Raw genomic sequence first — 24944 nt, forward strand, 5'->3', positions numbered from 1 at the left:
TAACCACAAACATGAGTGCCTGATGTTTCCAAAACGCTACTACAACTGTGTCCAGAACTGTGTTCTATGGTCTGATGTAACGCAAATGGAGTTTTTTGGCAACAAACGCTCAAGGTGGGTTTGGTGTGAAAAGAAGGATGGCTATAATGAAAAGAATCCGATCCCAACTGTAAAACATGGTGGAAGTGCTGTGATGTTTTGGGGCCGTTTTTCCTCCAAAGGCCCTGGAAACCTTGTTAGGGTACACGGCATCATGGACTCCATGAAATACCAGAACATTTTAAATCTAAATCTGGCTGCCTCTGCCAGGAAACTAAAACTGGGTCATCATTGGATCTTCCAGCGGGACAATGATCTGAAACATTTATCCAGATTAACACAAAAATGGTTTGCTGAGCACAGAATCAAGCTTCTGCCCTGGCCAACTCAGTCCCCTGACGGAGGACCCTGAATGATGTGGAGAGATTGTGTAAAGAGGAACGGTCTCAGATGCCCTGCTCTGTATCTCTAACCTTATAAATTGTTCTAGGAGACTCAGTGCTGTTTTACTGGTAAAGAAGGTGGTACAAAGTATTAAATGCAGGCTTGCTAATAATTGTGGTGGGTGCCGTGTATGTGCTTTTATGCCTCCACCACTGTAAGGTGCAGGAGGCATTATGTTTTCGGGTTGTCCGTGCGTCCGTCCGTGTGTGCGTGCGTGCATCCGTCCGGAAACCTTGTGAACACAGTATCTCCAAGGCAAATGAAAGGAATTTCACCAAACTTTCACCATTTATGCATTTGGGTACAAAGACAAACTGATTCGATTTTGAGATCAAAAGGTCTAAGGTCAAGGTCACTGTGAGGTCAGATGTCTGTCCAGAAACCTTGTGAACACAATATATCCAAGGCTGATGCACGTAATTTCACCACGTCAAGATTACTGTGAGGTCAAATGTCCATCCCCAAATCACAACTTAAGGCGTGTAGTCTACCGGGCGGAGGCAGCCCCATCGACACCGTTGGTGTCGAGTTCTATCTAGTTTTACATTTTATATGTGTAATATATGGGAGATGATGTCACAATGGCGGGAAGATGTATACATTCAGCACTCAAATTTTATATCACGAGTGAGTGAAGTGAAGCACACCGGCTTGGAGGAATTTTAGCCCATTCCTCCATACAGAACAGCTTCAACTCTGGGATGTTGGTGGGTTTCCTCACATGAACTGCTCGCTTCAGGTCCTTCCACAACATTTCGATTGGATTAAGGTCAGGACTTTGACTTAGCCATTCCAAAACATTTTACTTTTATTCTTCTTTAAAGGTCCCATGGCATGAAATTTTCACTTTCTGAGGTTTTTTAACATTAAAATGAGTTCCTCTGACCTTCTTAAGTCACCCCAGTGGCTAAAAATTTCATAATGTGTAAACCAAACTATGCCCAACATTTGAGAATGGTGCGTCAAAACGGCGCATTGATGAGCTCTTCCCTTTACTACGTCAGCAAGGGAGATGATCCCCACGCCCCCCCTCTGGATTCCCACCCACTGTATGGATTGCCCCGCCCAGTTGTAGTGAGGAGACCATAGAGGACACAACAACATGGCATCACCTAAGCGAGCGAAACATGGAAATTGTGCTGTACATGGATGTGACAACACAGAAAAGAGTCTGTTTTTACTGCCGACGGGAGAGCCCCTGAAGACGCAGTGGCTTAATTTTATTTACTTCAATAATACGCCGTCGAGTCTACCTAAGACGGTGTATGTTTGTCGGAAGCATTTTCCTGAGGAATGTTTCCACAACTTGGGACAGTACAGGGCAGGTTTTGCACATCAACTGTCACTGAAGCCTGGGTCCATACCAAGCATCCCTGCCGCATCAGCCACAAATAGCGAACAAGTAAGTGTATAACTGGTCGTTTTGCCGTGTTTTAAAGTCGGTGCGTTAGCCTAGCAATGGCTACATTAGCTGTGCAGCTAACCGCTTCCTGCAGTTAGCCAGGTAATCTGCGCTACAAAACTAAAGAGCATGCAGCATGCTCTGTTAAACTGAGTTTAGTCTGGAAATTGACTGTAACTTATGAGCTTATGTCTGACTATTGCTCTGCAATGCATGTCTTCTGTTGGATAAACGATATGTTGCTGTAGTTGCTGCTTCTATCCTCTTTGGTTATGGAGTGCGTGTTCAAGCCTAGGGTATTATACGTTTGTAAACTACCACTCCGAACACTCACTCTCTGTTCTCTGTGTCACGTTGAGTTTACGAAAGGAGTCCGAGGGAGAACGGGGTTTTGTCTTAGCAGCATGGCTACAGGCGCTGATAGCAGCGAGTATGTGTGTGCATGCAAACACTATACTACTATACTACTAGTGTTGTACACACATTTTCCCACTCCCTTATTTAGACTTGTGAAGGAACCTGATTAGTGGTCATTTCTTATGTTATGTATTTCTCATATTTATTTTTGTGTCCATAATTTTGTCAGTATGTAGATCAGTATCAGTATTGCCATTGCTACTGTTCACACACAGCTAGCATGGCTGCAGCTTGGTCAAGCCCCCACCCTCTACCCTTCCCCACCTCCTGCTTCTCATTAGCAAAACGATGCACTGGGAAAAGCGTTGAAATGGGGCTTTCTTCCAGGAGGCTATATTTATGTGCCGAGGGTTCATTTCGAGAAAGGCTGCGGATATAACATCCGGAAGCCTCCACGAGCCCGTTTAAAGCATCAACAAACCACCATGCCATGGGACCTTTAACCATTCTTTGGTAGAATGGCTTGTGTGCTTAGGGTCATTGTCTTGCTGCATGACCCACCTTCTCTTGAGATTCAGTTCATGGACAGATGTCCTGACATTTTTATGCCTCCGCCACCTTAAGGTGCAGGAGGCATTATGTTTTTGGGTTGTCCGTCCGTGCGTGCGTCTGTCCCGCAACCTTGTGAACACGATATCTCAAAAACAAATGAAAGGAATTTCACCATTTGTGCGCTTTGGGACAAACATGAACTGATTAGATTTTGAGATCAAAAGGTCTAAGGTCAAGGTCACATGTCTGTCTGAAAACCTTGTGAACACAATATCTCCAAGGCAAATGAAAGGAATTTCACCAAACTTTCACCATTTGTGCATTTGGGGACAAACATGAACTGATTAGATTTTGAGGTTAAAAGGTCACAGGTCAAGATTACTGTGAGGTCAAATGTCCATCCCCAAATCATAACTTAATAAGGCATGTAGTCTACCGGGCGGAGGCATCCCCATCGACACCGTTGGCATAGAGTTCTATCTAGTTCCAATAGCCTTCTGGCTTGTCTACATGATCTTTAGCAAACTGCAGACGAGCAGCAATGTTCTTTTTGGAGAGCAGTGGCTTTCTCCTTGCAACCCTGCCATGCACACCATTGTTGTTCAGTGTTCTCCTGATGGTGGACTCATGAACATTAACATTAGCCAATGTGAGAGAGGCCTTCAGTTGCTTAGAAGTTACCCTGGGGTCCTTTGTGACCTCGCCGACTATTACACGCCTTGCTCTTGGAGTGATCTTTGTTGGTCGACCACTCCTGGGGAGGGTAACGATGGTCTTGAATTTCCTCCATTTGTACACAATCTGTCTGACTGTGGATTGGTGGAGTCCAAACTCTTTAGAGATGGTTTTGTAACCTTTTCCAGCCTGATGAGCATCAACAACGCTTTTTCTGAGGTCCTCAGAAATCTCCTTTGTTCGTGCCATGATACACTTCCACAAACATGTGTTGTGAAGATCAGACTTTGATAGATCCCTGTTCTTTAAATAAAACAGGGTGCCCACTCACACCTGATTGTCATCCTACTGATTGAAAACACCTGACTCTAATTTCACCTTCAAATTAACTGCTAATCCTAGAGGTTCACATACTTTTGCCACTCACAGATATGTAATATTGGATTATTTTCCTCAATAAATAGCTAAATGACCAAGTATAATATTTTTGTCTCATTTGTTTAACTGGGTTCTCTTTATCTGCTTTTAGGATTTGTGTGAAAATCTGATGTTTTAGGTCATATTTATGCAGAAATATAGAAAATTCTAAACGGTTCACAAACTTTCAAGCACCACTGTAGCTCGTATGAAAAATACGAGTGGCGTATTTCCCAGTAAAACACTCATGGTCATATAATATAAAGGTATGATTGCTAGCTGAACTTAAAGTTTGCTCAGAGGATTCATGTCCAGATATAATATACATGCGAGTGTGAGTCTGTGCATATCAAATGTATGTACAGTTTGTTACTTGGCTTTAAGGATTTGCATGGAATGCAAAAGCAAAAGTGCCGGGCTCTATGGGTTCAGCAGTGACCAAATTCCTAAAAGCAAGCTGCAGAGTTGCACTGTCTGGTTTAGAAACGTTCATGCTTGAGGGGTTCTGAAATCACATTTGTCTGCACTGAGGTTATTTAGATTTTGTCAGACCCTCAATAACGAGAGTGAATTTTGCTCGCTGAGTTAGATATTGGCAGTTCCATTGTACAGGCTAATGTGTATATGTAATTTTTTTTTTTCTTTAAAAAAGGCTGTGTTAAATGGCTTGGTGTTAAAAGAGGACAAAGTCAGCATGATGTTAGGTTTTTTTTTTTGTGTCCCCCCCCCATATCTTGGGTGTCGTGACTGTATATGAATGCTTCACTAAACACCCGTTTATTGCTTTATATATTACACAGCTGTGCTGCAATAGGCCTGTACAGTGTATGATCTGGAAAGAAACTTTTAAATGATTTAATGAGCAACAGTACAGAGCTTGGAGTATTCCTACTTGCGTTATACTCAAGTGCAGCTTTGTTACTGTACAGGAGCATTAGGGGTGGAAAGTTTTGGGGAATTTTGAAGGGCCCAGGAATATTGGGAATTTTCAGTTTTGGCATTTAAGTTTTAAACATTTTAAAACATTTAATCACCCAGAAAAACAAATTAAAACCCATGTTAAGCCTTTCTTTCAATCGTGTACTGTTTTGTGCTAATTAAGAATAGGACATATTGCTGAAGGCCAATTAATAAAAGGCTTTTTAGTTTTTCAATATTAGTATTGTATTCAGATTTTTCAGTGAAAAATTATTCTTCTCAATCTCAATTATCTAGTCCGAGGGACACTTAATAGAAATCCAGTCAAAATTGTCAAAGGTCAAATGCGCATTCCCAAGTTCCCTACCACAAAAGTGTAGAAGGTCTTGTATCCCTTGGTCTACTACACATTTTGAATACATTATTTTTGTGTTGGGGACCTCTCGAATCTGCATTTGAATAGATTTCTATTAAGTGTTCCTCGGACACGAGATCTGGTAATTTTGAATTGAATAGATTATTTTTCTAGAGTGTACCCTTTGGTAAGAATTAACTGGAAATCTAACTCTTTGTATAACAAGTAGTGATTTCTAAAAATCTTGCAAAAACTCAATTTTGACCATTTTTATTACAAAAATTTACAAAACTTGAAGACTTGTCTACAGATTTAATCACAAAGGTATCACATAAAATAACAAGGAATATTAAAATTTAAAATTTCTAATTAGTAGTTTTGAAATGAGTTTTGCTGCTTGTAAAATATTAATGCCACTTTTTTTTTTTTTTCTTTGAATCTGGAGCAAGGCTGTTTAATGTCATTGTTTTAATGGTATTGTATACCTTAATCGTTACTTCTAATCCGATAATTTGCAAGCAAATTACTTGACAGGATATGGTTTAGAAACCAGTTGCAAAATGAAAAAAATAATTCAAGTTGTTGAAGTATAATTAGTAAACAAAAAAGTTACAAGAAGCAGTCTTCAAAATCATAAGTAGAGTTAAAGTTGCTTTTGAAGATAAGTTCTCACAAAGTCTAAGGTTATTGTTTAATTCATTATACCAGGGAAAACCCGTATTGTTTTTGTAAAACATTTGGTGGTTATTAATTTTTCAGTTGTTTGATTAGTTACATGCTTGTTTTTGCTTGTATGTTCTTCTGAACAGAAATATCTTAATCTGAATAAAAGGACCTTTTTTTAATATAAATTTTTAAGTAAAGTTGGTTTTGAAAATTCCCATAAATTCCCGTTAATTCCCAAAATTTCCATGGAAATTTTCCACTCTGAAAATTCCTGGGAATTTTGCAACCCTAAAGCTGGGCATACACTGTGCGATTTTTGGCCTGATTTTGACACGATTTTCACTCGTGCGACTATTTTGGAGATCGGGCCGAGTTTTGGCTCAATCGTGCGTCTCGGATCGTGTAGTATACATGGGGTAACGACAAGCGATTAACACCTCACGACCTCCTCCCGATCGATCGGATGAAAATCAAACCTGTTTGAAATCCTGAGCATCGCATCCGAGCATTGCATCCGAGCATCGGATCGTATAGTGTGAGAACAGGAATCGTAAGCTGCGTGCTGTTTACCCCTGCGATTCACTCGTACAGTGTGAGCAGCAGCTGAATACCGCGATTGAAAAAATCGCACAGTGTATGCCCAGCTTAAGGAGCATTGCACAGAGCCCAGGGTGGGTTACATACCCAAAGTAGACGTGCATGCAGTATGTTGGTGCCGTGCACCAATACGCATCCATTAAGCAGTAGTATGCTGCTGAACATAGCCGTGTGTGTGTTATAACACCATTTTGTGTGTCTTTTAACCTGCTGCAATATTTCATGGCTCTTGTCTCTTCTTGTGGTGACTGAAGCCACTGTAACTGACGCCGTCGATTATGCGTCTCCCCGACTCAGCTGCCAAAAACAGCTTTGTCCTCCACCTCTCTTCACTTCCATGCCCTTTATGCAAAACTCTCGCGTTGATCATATACACTCGCACGTGAGCACCATGTTCCATCACTTGCTCTTGATTTCAGCTCGGGGTTATTTTGTAGAATTTATTGCCGGTCTTTATTGTGTAGTGCCTTGGTTAGAAAGGTTTGCCATTTTAAAACCATGTCTAAAAGTGTAGCGTATAATATCCAGCGCTCTCCTGAAATCCAGTACTGCACTACGCCAGGCTAGCGTCCATGTGTTTTGCATGTTCTAACGTTGTGTTGTTGGATAACAATCTTCTGGATAGATAACATATTCCATAGAACCTACAGAGTTAAAATTCTGAGCTGTGGTGCAGCTGGTATCTGGTTTCAAATCTCTCCCATTTTCTGCACTCCTCATTTTTTTTTTATAGGCTGTTTTGTAGTGTAGGCTTGCAGTTCATTTATAGTCTTCCATCATATGGGCTATTCATGCACAAAATAATTGGCAGACAAGGAGACGTGTGTAAATCCAGACTGTGATCAAATGTTTAGTTGCTGATTACAGAGTAGAAGATGGCCACAGAGGCTTTTTTCCTCACAGCATCTATGGTAGTGATAGCTGTCAGTATATACAGAGGTTTTGGGTTTGGTTTGGTTTGTTTTTAAATCAGATGGACTCCCAAGTGGTGCAACACAAAAGCTTTGTCCTATATTATCAGGAGATTGTAGGATTAAATCCCAACTATGCTACAGCCATCCATGGCCAGGAGGCAAGAGAGTAAAATTGGCTGTGTTCTCTGATACCCCTTTTCCACTAAGGCAGTTCCAGGGCCGGTTCGGAGCTGGTGCCTCATCTCGAACCAGTTCATTGCGTTTCGACAGCCATAGAACTGGCTCTCAGCCTGGAAAACTGGATCCAGAGTGGCACAAACTCTTTGCTGCTCTAGAACCAAGAACCCCTTATGTCAGAGGCTGGGGTGGGATTATCATGACTAACAAAACCAGCTAAAACTTTGTGACTAACATGGTTTAAAAAAAAAATGGAGCTAGTGTAGGGTCTAGTCTGGCTAATTCGAAGAAGGAGATGATGGAGACTGTAATCGTTGTTGTGCTTAGAGCTAGCGGTGGTAGTGAGGGTGGGCCAGCAGGGCTGGCTAGCGGCATGGGAAATGGGGTAATATACAGCAGGCTTGTAATACTCAGGTCCAGGACTCGGACTCGAGTCCGACTTGTGCCATAATTGTAAGGACTCGTGACTTGACTTGAGCACTGATGACTCGGACGTGGACTCGTGCATTAACTGCATTTGGACTCGTAAATTGGAAATGAGGACTCGGATTTTTTTCTTTATTTTTTCGTAACATGCCATAATAATTTGGCATAAGCTATTTATATCTACATTAATTTTTATACTGATTTCATCCAAGAGAATGCGCATTCACCTGTTCATGTGTCATGTTCAGGAACAAACTAATGTCACTGGCGTTAAAATGCCTGGAGAGAACGGCCCTAGGATTGTCCACGTTGCTTATACAGACTTCTCGTGCAGTGGGGAAAAAATGCACTGCTGTGTGTTCCATATGTAGAAGAACTGTCGAGGAGACGACAGGGACAACCTCAAACTTCAATCATCATTTGGCAAGACTCCACCCAGAGAAGTAAGTGATGCACTGTTCATTGCCCCGTTGATAGCGGGGCTTGCTTGCTGACCGATGAACTAGCTAGTGTTAACCCTCTCTCATGTTATTTGCCCTGTTGATAGCGGGGCTTGTGTCAGACTCAACTTGGATCAGTAGTGGACTCGACTCGAAATTTTCTTTAATGACTTGGACTTGACTTGGACTTGAACACTGGGGACTCGAGACTGGACTCGGACTTGAGGTTTGGTGACTTGACTGCAACGCTAGTAGACAGTCACATAATGATGTGGTGCTATGGTGGCTCTCTAGCCCGTGGAAAAACAACCTGGTTCTTAGAAGATTCACAAGTTGAACCAGCACAAGCACTAGGCCAGGACTAGCACTTGGTCTGTACTGGTAGAATAGGAGGATCTGTGGAAGGGATGATGTACTTCCTTCCCTGTCGATCACAGCGACACTAGCCAAATATGGGCGTCTGTAAGCTCATGTATGCAGAAGAGGGCAGATAACGTGTATTATGCTGTACTGTGACACTATCCTCACTTTTGTATGATGAGGAGAACTGGCCAGCCATCCATCCGTTATCTGTAGCCGCTTATCCTGTGCAGGGTCGCAGGCAAGCTGGAGCCTATCCCAGCTGACTATGAGTGAAAGGCGGGGTACACCCTGGATAAGTTGCCAGGTCATCGCAGGGCTGACACATATGCCCCTTTTCCACCAAAGCAGTTCCAGGGCTGGTTCGGGGCCAGTGCTTAGTTTGGAGCCGGGTTTTCTGTTTCCACTGACAAAGAACTGGCTCTGGGCCAGAAAAACCGGTTCCAGGCTAGCACCAACTCTCTGCTGGGCCAGAGGAAAGAACCGCTTATGTCAGCGGGGGGGCGGAGTTGTTAAGACCAACAACAATAACAAGACCGCGAAAGATCGCCATTTTTAAGCGACGAGAAGCAGCAGCTGTACAAACGCGAAGTCATCCATTATTATTGTTGCTGCTGCTGCTGCTGCTTCTTCCGCGTTGTGTTTGCTTCGATATTCGTGCCAAGGTTTATGCAAACGTAGCGACGTAACTGACGTATACAGCGACATAATGACATGGCTTCCCTTAGCACCGCGAGCTATGGAAAAGCAAACTGGTTCTCAGCTGGCTCGCAAATTGAACGAGTTTTGAACCAGCACCGGCCCCGAACCAGCCCTGGAACTGATTTGGTGGAAAAGGGGTAATGGAGACAACCATTCTCATTCACACCTACGGTCAATTTTAGAGCCACCAGTTAACCTAACCTGCATGTCTTTGGACTGTGGGGGAAACCGGAGCACCCGGAGGAAACCCACGCGGACACAGGGAGAACATGCAAACTCCACACAGAAAGGCCCCCGCCGGCCACGGGGCTTGAACCCGGACCTTCTTGCTGTGAGGAGACAGCGCTAACCACTACAGAACTGGCCAGTGGGAGGGAAATGGCCAAGACCAGATTAGGGAGAAAATGTAGTGTAGCGGCTAACATGAAATTTTCACCAGAATATTTCACTTGGTGAGCAAAGCATGAAAATTGGCACACATGTAGATCAAACCATACTGTTTCCAAAACAATCGTTGGCCATCGCGATTTCCGCCATTTTAAAGATGGCCGCCGCCGTTTTCAAAATGGCGTCATTTTCAACAACCAAATTTCCGAAATATGGACATGTATCTTTATCGTGGTCGTTTTTTTGGCCGGATTTTCACAATTTTAATGTAGAAGGCTTTGGTTATTATGTGAGTGAAGTTATAATGACTATTCTTTCAAAATAATTCAACCTGGATCAAAACTGTCCAGGAGCATGATAAAAGTTTGATTCAATATCGTTTCCTCCGACACAGATGTTGTAATTGGTGTGTCTGTGTTTGATGATTTGGGTTTAGAACAGTTATGGATAACATTCGGAAAAGAGAAAGATATGAGATGGTTACCAATTCATACCGTTGTAGCCAACCTGGGTCCAAGATCAAAGGCATTGCCTTTTTTCCATGCATTCACGGGTTGTGATACCGTTTCCGCGTTTGTTGGAAAAGGGGAAAAAGACAGCATGGCAGGCCTGGAATGTGTGCGACAACGCCACAGAAACGTTCCGTAGTCTAAGCAAACCATGTGACTCTTTGACAGAGCAAGACATTGATGTCATTGAGGAATTTGTCGTCATCATGTACGATCGGTCAAGCATTTCAACGAAAGTTAATGAGACTCGTCTTGATCTTTTTGCCCGCAAACAATGGCCTTATAACAACATCCCACCATCCAGAGCTGCCCTAGTCGAACACATCAAAAGATCAATTCTACAGGCTGGACACACATGGGGTCAGTCACTTTGCAAAACGCAGGACTTACCATCACCATCAAGTTGGGGTTGGACAAAAAATGATGGGGTTTGGGTGCCGTATTGGACGTCAGTAGCACCTATAGCAGCATCATGTCAGGAACTGGTCAAGTGTGGATGTAGAATAAACTGTTCTGGCAACTGTAAATGCTTTAAATCAGGACTGTCTTGCACTGCTCTCTGTAGTTGTAACTGCTCAGAAGATTAGATCCGCTGAGTCTTAGTGTAAACGGCTATTTATAAAAAAAAAAGTCTGTATTTCTGGAATGTCTTGCACATGCGCAGTGCATATTCACGTTAGTTTTGTACAAAATAACTATTATGGCTATGGGGAGTCATATTGAGGTACGTAGATATTAGCAAAAGGAAAGAATTTAAATAAAAAATGGTACATATAATAATAAAACTAGTAGGCGAAAACTGTAAAAATGACACCATTTTGAGCATCATGGCAGCCATCTTGAAAATGGTGGAAACTTGAGTGGCCAACGATGATTTTTGGTCAGGTACATGCAGACAAAGTTTCATGCAAAATTTGGTGCTTTGCTCACCAAGTGAAATATTTTACCAGCTATCCGCTCCATTAATGGGGGATTGAGACAAAACATTCAAGTCTGGCACAGCTAGTGCTTTTGTGACCTCATAAATGGAATATGGCATGAATACAGTAGAATGTTTGTAGGTTAACCAGCTTTATTTCATAGTTGTTTGAATTTGATCTTGCTGCAAAGGCAGTTAAAAGTACAGTTTTGTAAAATTTTCCAAAGGCTTAATAGTAATTGCAGCTGTTTCAGATTACCATGCCATGGGCTAATTTCTTCATTTCAACTTTGTTGTTGGTGGCACAGTGGTACAGCGGGTAGCTTTGACACCTCACAGGGTGCCGTGAGTTTTGGAGGTCCTCACAGTGTCCACATGGGTTTCCTCCCGCCTTTCAAAACCGTGCTGCCAGGTGGATTTGGCGACACTAGATTAAACCTGCATGGTCTTGCAAATGCGTCGTGCTCCGAGATAAACTGGTTTCCCATCCAGGGTGTATTCCTACCTCGCAGCCGTTGTTCCCAGGATCGGGATCCACCACGAGCCTGATTAGAGCACTTACTGAAGATGAATGAATGAATGGGTATTTATGTTCTGGCCTGGAAATCAGCTCTGTCCCCAAGTAGAACATAACAGCTCAGTTTCTTTGCAAGGTTAGATCACTTATTATTTCAACACCACAGCTGATTTTTATGTTTATGGTTATAATAATCAGGCAGATACAGGTCAAGAGCTTCAGCGAATGTTCACATCAGAACAAGCTCAGTGCTCTCAGTGATTTTGACCGTGGCACGGCTGTTGGTTTCCGACAAATTTTAGGATTTCATTCACCGTAGTCTTCTGGTTGTCCCAAGCCAGTCGTTCTCCTCTGACCTGTCTCATCAACAAGGCGTTTTCACCAACATGTTTTTCGAGAGACCCTGCCACAGTCAAGGTCCCGGAGATTAGTTTTTCCCTATTCTGATGTTTGATGTGAGCATTAACTGAAGCCCTTGACCTGTATCTACGTGATTGCATGAATGTACAGCTATTCCTAATACAGTGGCTGGTGTGTGTAGTTATTTTCCTTCTGGTCATGAAAGGTATTTTAATTGCTGTGTCTCTTCTGTCCGAGAAGGCCGAGAAATTGGATTTAAAAAAAAGGTCGACGGTGACATTCAGCGTTGGCTGTTAAAATATTCTGGCCAGCAGTTTAAGGCGTTGGTTTGTGTGTTTTTAAGCTGGTTATCTTTTCAAGGCTGTGGCCTGTTTAGTCACACTGTTTTATTGGGCAACGTGGTAATGCTCACTGTGTTCTGGATAAAAGCTGTACCTAAAAAGTGAATAGACCTGGAAGTACTGGGTTAATAATTAACTTTTGTGTTCCTGGAGCCTGTAGCATGTAGGATGTTTTGACGGAGAGCGAAAAAGCACGACGAAAAGCATCACTTGCAGCGAGTATTATGTGGAGGGGCGGCTTACTAACGTCTTATTGATCAAGTTGATCAAGCGCCTGAGGCTTGGAGGATTAGTTTGTTTGGTGCACAGCCTACAGGAGACAGCATTATTCTGTCTGCGCCTGCAGCTTTATTTTTAGCGAGAGGTTTTTATCAAAGTTAATGTTTAATGAAAGGCAGATGTCTGCGACAAACGTATGAGGAAACGGATAGTGACATGTCGAAGCCATGCACTTTGAAAAACCTCTAGGTCCCTTGCTGAATGTCTGATTTCAAAGACTGGTTTGTGAATTTTAAGCATTGTCACACTTTACATACACATTCACTTCTCTCCATTCCTGAAGGTCACTGCAGTTTGGTGTGTGTATGCACGCGTGTCTTGGTGCTCCTGGCTGAGTGACCTTGTAGAGTCAATAAACTCATTTCCAGACGCTTGATATTTGCAGGACTCCTCTGTGACACACACATGCGCACACACACGCCCCTCTCGCCGTCTGCTGTCTCTATTCCCGTCCCAGCAGCAGCAGAACATTACTATAACCCAGCTTCACATCACCACACCGCCTGAGCAAAGCCTGTCCCATGAACCGATAATATTATTAGGCTCAAACAGATGATCTTTTGTCTGTTGTCTTCGCCCAGGCAGAGGAAATGGTTGCTGTTCAACATGCTAACCTCATTAGTCATCGTCATGTTTGTCAAAACAGACTTTGAGCTCGTGCGGAGTCTTGCACAATTTGTGTGATCTTTGCTAGTTGCAGAGAGCCTTCTGGGTCTGGAGACGCACTTTTTCAAGGGCACTGCAGCAATCGCAGTTCATGATGAGCAGGCCAGGCCCAGCCTACATCAGAAACGCTCCCTCCGAACTCCTCTTCCGGTTTGCATTGCATCATTAATTATTCAGCCTTCACATTCATGTTGTGGCATCAGTTTTCTATTTATAGCCATACCCTGTTCCTTACAGCTGTCTGGAGCTGTTTTATGGTGTATAAGACCTGAGCTTTGAAATTTTCTATCACAAGGACCAGGTGGAACATGGCAGGTACACTTCTTGTCGCGGTTCACCTGCCGTTTCTATAAGTCATGTCGAAACAGTGTGTGTTTACAGAGAACAGGTGTGGTGTGTGTGTGTGTGTGTGTGGCATAGCCTGGCTACTAGGCCACTCACCGCCTTTTTACTGTAGTACACAGGAAGAGAAGCGCAGCATGTAAAAGTGAGTTTAAAAAAAAAAAGCATCCTTCTGTTTTTTTTTTTTTTTCATGCGGAGGTTCCTTTGTTCTGGAGTGTGTAGTTAGTAATTTAATTTCCACCCCCTTCTCTTATTTCTTTTGCTTTCCCGCTCCCCTTCTCTCTCACCATCACACACACACACACACATGCTCGCATCATCCTGCTCACACCCTCTCCCACTTCACTGCAGTGCTCTCCTTCCCTTCTGGGCTGTCTGTCTGCGCAGTCCCACTCCCGAACCCCTGCCGCCTCCTCCGTCTGTGTGTGTTTCTGTGAGACACGGGCACAGATTCTATCTGCCCTTCTGTCTCCCGCTCTCATTCCATTGCTTCCTCCCACTCTCTGATTTTTCACTTTTTTTTTTCTTCAATGACTGCAATGCTATTTTGTCTAACTCCACCATAACCTTCTTTTCATTCATCCCCGTGCTGCATCTCCACATCATGAGGAATCACTCAGCCCTGCTAAACTTTCTCAGGATGATCTGTAGAGCTGTACATCTGCCTTTATTCCTGATTCGTTTGGTTTTTGGGCTTTGTTCCTTAAAGGGGCTGGCTCACCCTTCCCAGAATCCAACTTGTTGGTTTTGTTTACATACAGGCCACTGTATTTTTGAAAGCATGCGACCTGCTACTCTGTTTGCTCTCTGTGAGCAAAACCTCCACAAATTCATGGTTGATCCTTTCGAAACACATCTTGAACTTCTTTTTATTCATCTGTGTGTCATATACGGAGGCTTTGAACAAAACATGCCTTCTTTTCTTTCCTTTGTGGCCGCCCACAATACGGTCGAGACCCGTTCGGCTGAGGAACGGATCTGTTGAAGGATTTAAAAATATAGGTACTTTGGGGGGGCATTTTACATTACAGTGTAAGATCTGTGGTCTAGGAAGTTGCTGAATTGTTGCACATTGTTTGTTTTCCTTTGCACAGAGGATTCTGGGAACGGTGAGCTGCTCCTTTAATTAATTTTCGTACATAGCTACTTAACTAAGCATTATCTGAGGAGCATGTAAACGTATTTGTATAACTCTCTCGTTAATTGGTCAGAAATACAGTGATTTTTGCCAAGTGCATGTGCAAATAAAATGTTAGCAAATTATATCACGTACAAAGTTCTTCTCCGGTTAGTGAGTTCAGGTGTTCATCGCATTTCTGCAGCACTACAGCTATATATTTTTGACTCTGTTTGCGCCTCAAAGCTCAACGAAAAACACTGCCCACAGCTCAGAATGCACTGTATGATTGCAGAGCTGACCGCTTTCTCACTGCAGTTGAACCGCACTATAGTCGGCTCGGACCCGGACTGAGACCATCTCGCTCAGGTGTGCGCTTGTTTTGGTACCGCACCAAGGGAGACGGTGTGCCAAGGGTTCAACTCAAATAGCCTGAACACTTCATATGTGAAAGCATGCTCATTTTTACTTTTCACAAATCATCTTATTTGACCAGGAAAAAATAAAGAGACAAAGAATAAATAAAATAAACTAACAAGCCAAATGTCTAAACCCGCTGGAGTAGCTAATCATGCCTGTCCATACATCTTCCACGTACAGCGTTGGAGCAAGTGATCTGTAACATCAACCCTCCAAAACTGTTTGATTACGTTCAATCAGGTGTAGCACATGCAGTCGTTAGACTGTCACTCCATTTCTGTAGCCATGTGTATAAAGCAATTAGCTTACTGGTTAGGCCTCTGTTGTTTATTACATAAATAATTACAGTTGCTTAACCTGATCATGTTTAACTATTAAATTACACAATCATATGTTCTCATAGAAATGCATCACAAACATGAACCTTATCAATTAAAAAAATAAAAAAATCGCTGCACCATCATACTGTACATTAATGTTTTTCGGACAGAGGTTTTGATCTGTTAAACATGAGGTAACTTGTGTAATATGGTAATAACTTGGCTGTAACTTGGGGGAAAAACATTTTGACCTATCTATCTCTAGCCAGCGAGCTAGTCTAAATAATGTAAAATAAAAATAAAACAAGTGTTGCCAAGCAAAACAAACCTCGCCTGGTAGCACTTTGTTTTTAAGTGCAACTAAAGAGCTCTTCAGAGGAGTGAAGCGTTCCTTACATATAATTATGTAGTAAATCTGTAATAACTATGATTTTTGACCTTTTTGGTGACCTTGACCAAAATGTCGGCGGTTCTATTTGAGACCAATGCCCATCAATCCTGAAAGTTTCATGAAGATTGATCCAACCGTTTTCCCGTAATGTTGTTAACAATGAAACAAACATACAAACAACCCCACCGAAAACAATACCTCGCCCCCTGGTGGACTCCGTCCCGGGCGAGGTAATAACCTGCAAATGTTGGCAGTCTGAAGAAGTAAATTTGATTTGCTTTTATGTTCAACTTTGAGAAATACTTGTTTTTCATAAGATCCACGTGTGTGTGTGTATATATGGTTTTGTTTTTTGTTTTCCCCCCCCACTAATGGAAATACTTTACATCAACTTTGCCGTAACTGACCTTATTTCACGCATCGTTTAACACGAACAAACCATGAACTTTAACATTAATACAAATATCAACAAAGAAAATAACACTTGAATCAATTGATTTTATATAATAAATAAACCAAATCAGGGTTTGTGCCATTTAATGACTAAAGTGAAGCCCACAGGGATGGAAATGAACCCGAATTCTGTATATTTACACTCGGAGACCAGAGTTTGGTAAGTTGTCACCATTTACAAACATGCTGTACTTTTAGTTTTAGTTGTGGATTAAATAAAAATGCCTGTATGTTTGTTTTTATCTAAACATCAGTTAATAAAAGTGTTGCCTTATTTACAGTTTTATTAACGTGCGAATGAAGTTTCTAGTTTGTTAATTAAGCAATATCCTCTGAAAGGGAGTGCTGTTGTACTGTGTATCGTATTCGTATATCATACTGCTCTTCAGTACAGTCGCACTCCCTTTGGTGTGATATTGCTTTTATATAGCAGTTCTATAAACAAGAAATGAATATCGAGTAAATGACATTGTGGACACAATATGGCCAAATGTCCTGTTTTATTTTTGCTCCACTAGCGGAAATCGATCCCAAAGAAGCCACACTCACTTTATAGCAAATCGGCTGGCTAGCTCACATTGATTTGCACGTTCCCGTTTAAAAATGATTTGGGAAAACAGTATCCCTTCTTTCTTTTCAGCTTCATCTCATCTCATTATCTGTAGCCGCTTTATCCTGTTCTACAGGGTCGCAGGCAAGCTGGAGCCTATCCCAGCTGACTACGGGCGAAAGGCGGGGTACACCCTGGACAAGTCGCCAGGTCATCACAGGGCTGACACATAGACACAGACAACCATTCACACTCACATTCACACCTACGCTCAATTTAGAGTCACCAGTTAACCTAACCTGCATGTCTTTGGACTGTGGGGAAACCGGAGCACCCGGAGGAAACCCACGCGGACACGGGGAGAACATGCAAACTCCACACAGAAAGCCCCTCGCCGGCCACGGGGCTCGAACCCAGGACCTTCTTGCTGTGAGGCGACAGCGCTAACCACTACACCACCGTGCCGCCTTCAGCTTCATCTGATGAGATTTAAATTTTTTTTTTTTTTAAAGTCAGAAGTTATGTTCCTGAAAAGTATATTTTGCCATGTGCACTTGTGATGTCGCGAACACGACCATAGTAACCATTTCAAACTAGGAAGTGGAATTTTACATGTAGGACCCAGATGAGCGGAGTGATGCACACAGTGAAACAGCCCAATGCGGTTATGTGGAATACTGTATCAGCAACACTCGACCAATCAAAATAGTGGACCAGAGCTAACTGTTGTATAATGTTAACTGTACATGGTGGTGTAGCGATTAGTACTGTCGCCTCACAGCAGGAAGGTTCTGGGTTCGAGCCCAGCGGCTGACGGGAGACTTTCTGTGTGGAGTTTGCATGTTCTCCCCGTGTCTGCGTGGGTTTCCTCCGGGTGCTCCGGTTTCCCTCACAGTCCAAAGACATGCAGTTAGGTTAACATGGGACGGCCTTAAACTGAAGTGCCCTTGAGCAAGGCACCTAACCCCCAACTGCTCCCCGAGCGCTGTAGCATAGCTGCCCACTGGTGTGTGTGTGTGTGTGCGTGCTTATTGCTCACTTGCATGTGTGTGTTAAATGCAGAGGACGAATTTCACTGTGCATGTGACAAAGATTTCTTCTAACTTTATGCTCATTAGCGGGACCTTAATATTAAGTGTTACCATAGTAACATTTTACTATTCTCAGAGTGGCTTGAAATCAACAGAATTAGACAGTCTCGTAAATGTAGTTAATAGCAATTGTTTCAATAACAATCATCGACCACTCATCATATTTAACATCGTATACAGTTTGGAGAGTTTGTTTACAAACGTTTAGATCCCTACTGGCACGAACACACAGATTTACTCTTAGCTCGTCAGTCCTTCTCACTGTCGCCCACCTTCCTCTGTATTACAGCACCAATTCTTCTTCTCTGCAGACTGAATGTCCGCTGTTAAACCACCCATGACACAAACATGCACGCGCACACACTCTCCAACTCGCTCCCACTGTTCCTCCCATGTCTTGTGTTGAGCTCATGGATTTAGATGATCATGCTTCTCTCTGTATTACTTTAACCATGATTGTCTAATTCTTTGAATAGCTTAAAGATTTGTAATACTGAGAAACTTTACCATCGTGTGTGTGTGTGTGTAAGAGACTCGGACTGTGTGGTGATGGCATATATTGTCGGTACACCAGTACAGAAACTCTTCCCCATAAAGCTTGTGGGGGGGGGGAAGAGGCAGACGTGCTTTTGTTCATTTTACAGTCAAGCCCAAGAGCACATGCACTGACGGTCTCTTGCAGAGGAGGCAGGAGAGGAAAGGAAGCCTGTCAATGCGTAACTCTGCTCCTCATTGGCTGCTGCCCACTCAGCCTGTTTGCAAAGCAATCACTGATTGGCTGTCGCATCACTGAGCGTTGAGCAGCTGCCGTTGCGAAGGCCAGGCTTTCCCTTCCTCTTCTCTTTCAATATGTGTGTTATATAAATAAATAATTTTTTGGGAATGTGCACACGTTCTGAACTCTCTCCCTTCAGTTGATTGATAAGCACCAGCACCGTCCTATCTGATACCAACTTGTTGTTCTTGCGTATACTCTATTGATCATAAAGTGACGGTGCTCTCTCACTCTATTTCTCTCCCCCTCCTTTTCCCTCCCTCCTTGTATCTCTTAATCAAGACACAGCCTGCCCTTTCCTGTGCATTGCTGCCTGCCTGCCTCCAGCCCGCACACCTCCTCTGCCTCTCTCTCATGCACTCTCGACCATGCGCTTTCATTCTCTCGCTTGCTCTCTCTCGCCGCCTGTCCCTCTCTGTATCCCAGACTCGCAGGTTTGCAGTGTAAATACTTTAGATTCTATGCATCGGCTTCCACAATTTCATTTCTACAGCTTTCTTTATCTGCCAGTTTATTCAGCATATCCTCTCTTATGAAGGTTGCAGAGCTTGTTTTGGAGTCAAATATTTTGGCTTGTTACTCCTTTTTTGTAATTTTTTTTCCCCTCTTTTTGTTGAAAGACAGGTTGTGCTTCAGAGGAACTAAAGGAGACCGTGGAGGGCTACGATGAGAAGAAGAGACACAGGACACACAGGAGGGACAAGAATGCGACTCAAGTAGAACGCACTGGACGCGCATCACCACAAAGTGCCTGGATGTGCTGGATGCTGCAGCAGCCTCGTGCCAGCGCATGCTTTTTTCCCACGCTACTGTTCCCCACAGACCTGACTGCTTGCCTGTGTAAGTGTATCTGCGATCGGGCTTGGCCTTGACGCGGGCCGTGTTTCGCTCTGACAGGCAAACAGTCAATCGGCCCATTTGCTGTTCCTCGATCCCAAGCCAGCTCGACCCCCACCTCGCTCGCAGAATCATCCTGTTAATACAAGGACAGTCGATTAGTTTCTTCTTTTGTACCCAACACACTTCACTTTAGTCACAAAGCCTTTTCTTCATCTTCTGTTTTCTGGAAATGTGAGCATCTTTAGAAAACGTTTCTGTTGCCGCAGCAGGACGGAGGCCTTTAGGAATCCGAGGGTGGGGAAAAGTGGATAAAGTCATTTTATGTAGTGAAGAGGGTGGTTTTATGAGACGGGACGGCCACTGCAGCCCAGATGATCGCGCCTGTCTGCACTTTTAGTGCCTCGGTCTGAGTGAAACAGTCAAGAAGCCATTGCAGCATGCCTGAGTGACCTGCTCTGCCTCAGCATCCTTCTCCTGGACACGCCTGCCTTTTGCTCTACTCTCCAGCTCCTATGGAAGACACAGAGTCGTAGATTCTTCATTGTTGTTTTTAACAGTTTTTGCCATTTCTGTCTGAACATTAGAGCATGTCCCATTGCTTTTACCAGAGACTGAGTGTTTTTTGTGCTGTGGCACAGTGATTTTTTTTTTTTTTGGTCCTGCTACGTGCGCTTTTGACCTTCTTACCCCCAAACGACCTTTAACTCGACCTTAACCGCCCACTCATTATGGCAGTCAACGTTGCTGTAGGCCGGGACACCAAGTGGCTGACGCTAGAGGTGTGTCGCGAGTTCCAGAGAGGCTCCTGCTCGCGTTCTGACACCGAGTGCAAGTTTGCACACCCCTCTCGCACCTGCCATGTGGAGAACGGCCGCGTCATTGCCTGCTTCGACTCTCTCAAGGTAACCCTGACGCGCACTTTCTCACTTTAACTCGAAGCACACACTTACAAGTCGGCTCTGGCGCAGAATGTACAGCCGTTTATCTTCTATATTTGTGTTATAAATAATAAATGACTTGACACACCCTGGCATGTTCTTATGCTAACACCTCTAGGCTCTTTTTGCTGAGTTGTGATCGCTCTTCTGCTGATGTCCTAAAAAGCAGCATGTGTTTGTGTCAGCCTTAAAAGTATAGAGCAGGCCTGGGTCAACTACATCTGCAAAAACGTGAATAAGCACTTCAGGCGAAGCATGCAAAGTGCAGAGTAATAGACAAGATGTACTGCAAACCAGGAAGGCTAATAGAAGGAGAACTGTATATAATATGTTGAACTTTGTTTGGATGAAATGATATACATCACAGCAGACATATTTTTATTGAAATGCAATATGAAAAAGTATTGGACCGTTGGGCTTTCCATTAAATACTGGAGCTTTTTCCAAACTTCAGGAATTATAAACAATGAATTTTGACAAGTTAGTGTTTTTACTGTTGTCCTTTTTTTTTTTTTTCCTTCATTACTACGTGACTTTATACTAGTACATCTAAAAATATTGGAATATTGTGAAAAAGTTTGAGGGTTTTTTTTGTTGTAATTTAATTCAAAAAAGTACACTTTCATATATTCTATATATATTACACATAAAGTGAAAAATATTTCAAGGCTTTTTTTTTCTCTTGCTTTAATGTTGAAGATTATGACTTATAGCTCATAAAAACCAGAAATCCAGTATTTCAGAATATTAGAATATTTCATTTTGAGTTTGAGTAAAACAGTATAAATACCGTATGTATCTCAGTCTAGCTCAATACGCACAACCACAGTCATGGGGAAAATTCCAGTTCTTTCTCTCCTTGGCCCAGGTAAGACGCTTCTGATGTTGTCTCTGGTTCAGGAGTGGCTTGATATTAGGGATGTGACACTTGTAGCCCCTTTCCTGAAGACGTCTGTGCGTGGTGGCTGTTGATGTACTGACCCCAGCGCTCCCAAGTTCCTGAATCGACTTTTCTTGATAACCCTCTCAAGGCTGCGGTCATCCCTGTTGGTTGTGCACCTTTTCCATCCAGCCTTTTCAGCAATGACCTTCTGTATCTCGCTCTCCTTGTAGAGGGTGTCGATGATCATCTTCTGGACAACTGTCAAGTCAGCCATCTTCCCCATGATTGTGATTGTGTGTACTGAACTAGACCAAGAGGTACATGGTATTTATACTGCTTTACTCAAAGTGAAATATTCTAATAATTTGAGATACTGGATTTCTGATTTTCATGAGCCTATAAGCCATAATAATCAAAATTAAAACCAAAAAAAAGCCTGGAAATATTTCACTTTATGTGTAATGAATATAGAAATACACTACCGTTCAAAAGTTTGCGGTCACTTTGAAATGTCCTTATTTTTGAAAGAAAAGCACTGTTCTTTTCAATGAAGATCACTTTAAACTAATCAGAAATCCACTCTATACATTGCTAATGTGGTAAATGACTATTCTAGCTAAATTCTACTAAGGCCCTGTCCACACGGCAACGGATTCAGGTGAATCTGATAAAATTGTTTATCGTTTCGGCCTGGCGTCCACATGGCACCAGCGTTTTGGGTGCCCCAAAACGATATTTTTTGAGAACGGTTTCCAGAGTGGAAAAATCTGGCAACGGCGCCGTTGCGAAGTCGTCTGGATGAGTAGAACGGGTTTGTTTACGATGACGTCACAACCACATGACTAGAACAAGCAGCACTCTTGCGCGCATCATTCGTAACAATAACAGCAACAATGGCGGACCCCAGGAGTAACTCGCAGGAGTAACTCCACCTCGTCATCAGTCCAGACAAGAGAGTCGGTTTTTCCTCGCGTAGTCGCAGCCATCTTCTTCTTGTTGTTGTGTGTTTGTTCCTGTGAGTGCTTCACGCCGGGTAGAAGAAGGGGTTTATGCGCATGCGTCCTACTTCTATTGTTCTGGTGTCTCCGATGGGACCGTCTTACAGCGCACGTAGAGGTGTGGCATGTTTATTGCATCGTTTTCAGCAAGCGTTGCGTTGCCATATGTACCTGATATTTTACTGATCCGTTGCCCATGTGGGCACTATATATATATATATATATATATATATATATATATATATATATATATATATATAAAATATTTTTTTTTTACCTGCTAAAAAAAAATCTCATTGCCGTTGTCGTGTGGATGTAGCCTAAATGTCTGGTTTTTTGTGCAATATCTCCATAGGTGTATAGAGGCCCATTTCCAGCAACTCTCACTCCAGTGTTCTAATGGTACAATGTGTTTGCTCATTGCCTCAGAAGGCTAATGGATGATTAGAAAACCCTTGTACAATCATGTTAGCACAGCTGAAAACAGTTGAGCTCTTTAGAGAAGCTATAAAACTGACCTTCCTTTGAGCAGATTGAGTTTCTGGAGCATCACATTTGTGGGGTCGATTAAATGCTCAAAATGGCCAGAAAAATGTCTTGGGCTATATTTTCTATTCATTTTACAACTTATGGTGGTAAATAAAAGTGTGACTTTTCATGGAAAACACAAAATTGTCTGGGTGACCCCAAACTTTTGAACGGTAGTGTATATGAAAGTTTACCTTTTTTAATTAAATTACAAAAAAAATTTTTTCATGATGTTTCAGTATTTTGAGATGCACTAGTACAGTGTTTCTCAACCACTGGGCCGCTGCCCACATGCCATCTAGTGGGCCGTGAATTTTTTTCAAGTTTGAAGCCAAATACTAAATAGTTCAGGATGTCGTAGTGTCCCAAGTCCGGTAGCTGGTTTTGCCAAACACTTCAAGTGGAATAAATATGTTTGTGGGTAAATTTAAGATGAACAAGCCTTTTTTGTTACATTCCTCCTCTGCGTTTAACCTGCGTGTGTGCGCACACACAAAGAGATACATTTGTGGGTAAATTCTATGGATTGTTGATGCTTGCTGGAAGAGAAGAGCAGGGAGGATTGGGAATTGAGCGGCAGTTTGTTTACACCCAATACCAAAACCTCTGGTGTCCTAACCACCATCACAAAGGTGCGGACAAAAAGCCCAGACACTCCTATTTACCCGGGCAAAAAGATACAGGATTCATCTTGTAGTGTCCTGATCCCCAGTTCTTTAACCTAGCCACATATAAAAAGTTGTGCTCTTCCAGGTTTTCATCTGTGCGTCCGTGTAGAACGATGTCTGCAGCACCAGGTAGTTTGAGATTTTGGGGAACTCAACGGATAGATAAATTTCCAGCTCAAAATGAATGAATAACTTTATTTAAACACAATAAGTTGATCAGCAGAGCTGGTGGGGTCGTGCATGTACTGATACAAATAATTACAAATACAAAAGACTAAAAATATACAGTCTTTTTTTTAAAAAAAACCTTAATCTGTTGATTTATCTGTTAATTATCTTCACATTAAGTTAATAGTATGCATAACTATTGTCTTTGTATTTAGTTACAGCTACAACAGGATCAAAATTTATTCTACTAATGTCAAATTTAGGTGGTAAAATTTTCTTTCATAGGAAAAATCCTTCTTTGTTAGCGTGTAAGGATCTAATCCCATTGAGTGGTTCCTATATCCACTTCTTTTGAGTGTACTTCTTGGTTCTAATAACGTGTTTGTTTGCTGAACACAAACATGGCAATAAGTTCTTGTGTTAATGGACCAGACTCCACTTTTGGATCGTGAATTCCTTTTGGCTGAGAATGACCTCCATGCATGGTTTTATGTTGGCTTCTGGAACATCCAGACAGTTTTAAATACAATACCTACAATCTAAAAATGTGTTTTTTATTGCATTTATTTAATTCCTGGGTTCCCATCTGTTACAGGGACTGATGTTGCATCCCATTAATACACTTTACAATAGATTATTAGATTCTAATAGAATAGATACAGTGGGGCAAAAAAGTATTTAGTCAGCCACCAATTGTGCAAGTTCTCCCACTTAAAAAGATGAGAGAGGCCTGTAATTTTCATCATAGGTACACTTCAACTATGAGAGACAGAATGGGGGGAAAGAATCCAGGAAATCACATTGTAGGATTTTTAATGAATTAATTGGTAAATTCCTCGGTAAAATAAGTATTTGGTCACCTACAAACAAGCAAGATTTCTGGCTCTCACAGACCTGTAACTACTTCTTTAAGAGGCTCCTCTGTCCTCCACTCGTTACCTGTATTAATGGCACCTGTTTGAACTCGTTATCAGTATAAAAGACACCTGTCCACAACCTCAAACAGTCACACTCCAAACTCCACTATGGCCAAGACCAAAGA

The 24944-nt window shown here is 42.4% G+C and overlaps 1 protein-coding gene across 9 annotated transcripts in view; it reads left to right on the forward strand.

The window, feature by feature from the left end:
* mbnl3 (muscleblind-like splicing regulator 3) overlaps positions 1-24944 on the forward strand; it is an 88404-nt gene that overhangs the window by 16695 nt on the left and 46765 nt on the right. For 8 of the 9 annotated variants that reach the window (XM_060927821.1, XM_060927823.1, XM_060927828.1 and 5 more), the window contains exon 2: positions 19500-20621. In XM_060927821.1, coding sequence (XP_060783804.1) covers positions 20448-20621 — 174 coding nt within the window. In that variant the 5' untranslated portion in view covers positions 19500-20447. The remainder of the gene's footprint in view (positions 1-19499; positions 20622-24944) is intronic. The other variant, XM_060927822.1, reaches the window with a different exon arrangement.

The sequence above is a fragment of the Neoarius graeffei genome, chromosome 8 (genome assembly GCF_027579695.1).
Source record: "Neoarius graeffei isolate fNeoGra1 chromosome 8, fNeoGra1.pri, whole genome shotgun sequence".
In the NCBI taxonomy this organism is placed as follows: domain Eukaryota; kingdom Metazoa; phylum Chordata; class Actinopteri; order Siluriformes; family Ariidae; genus Neoarius; species Neoarius graeffei.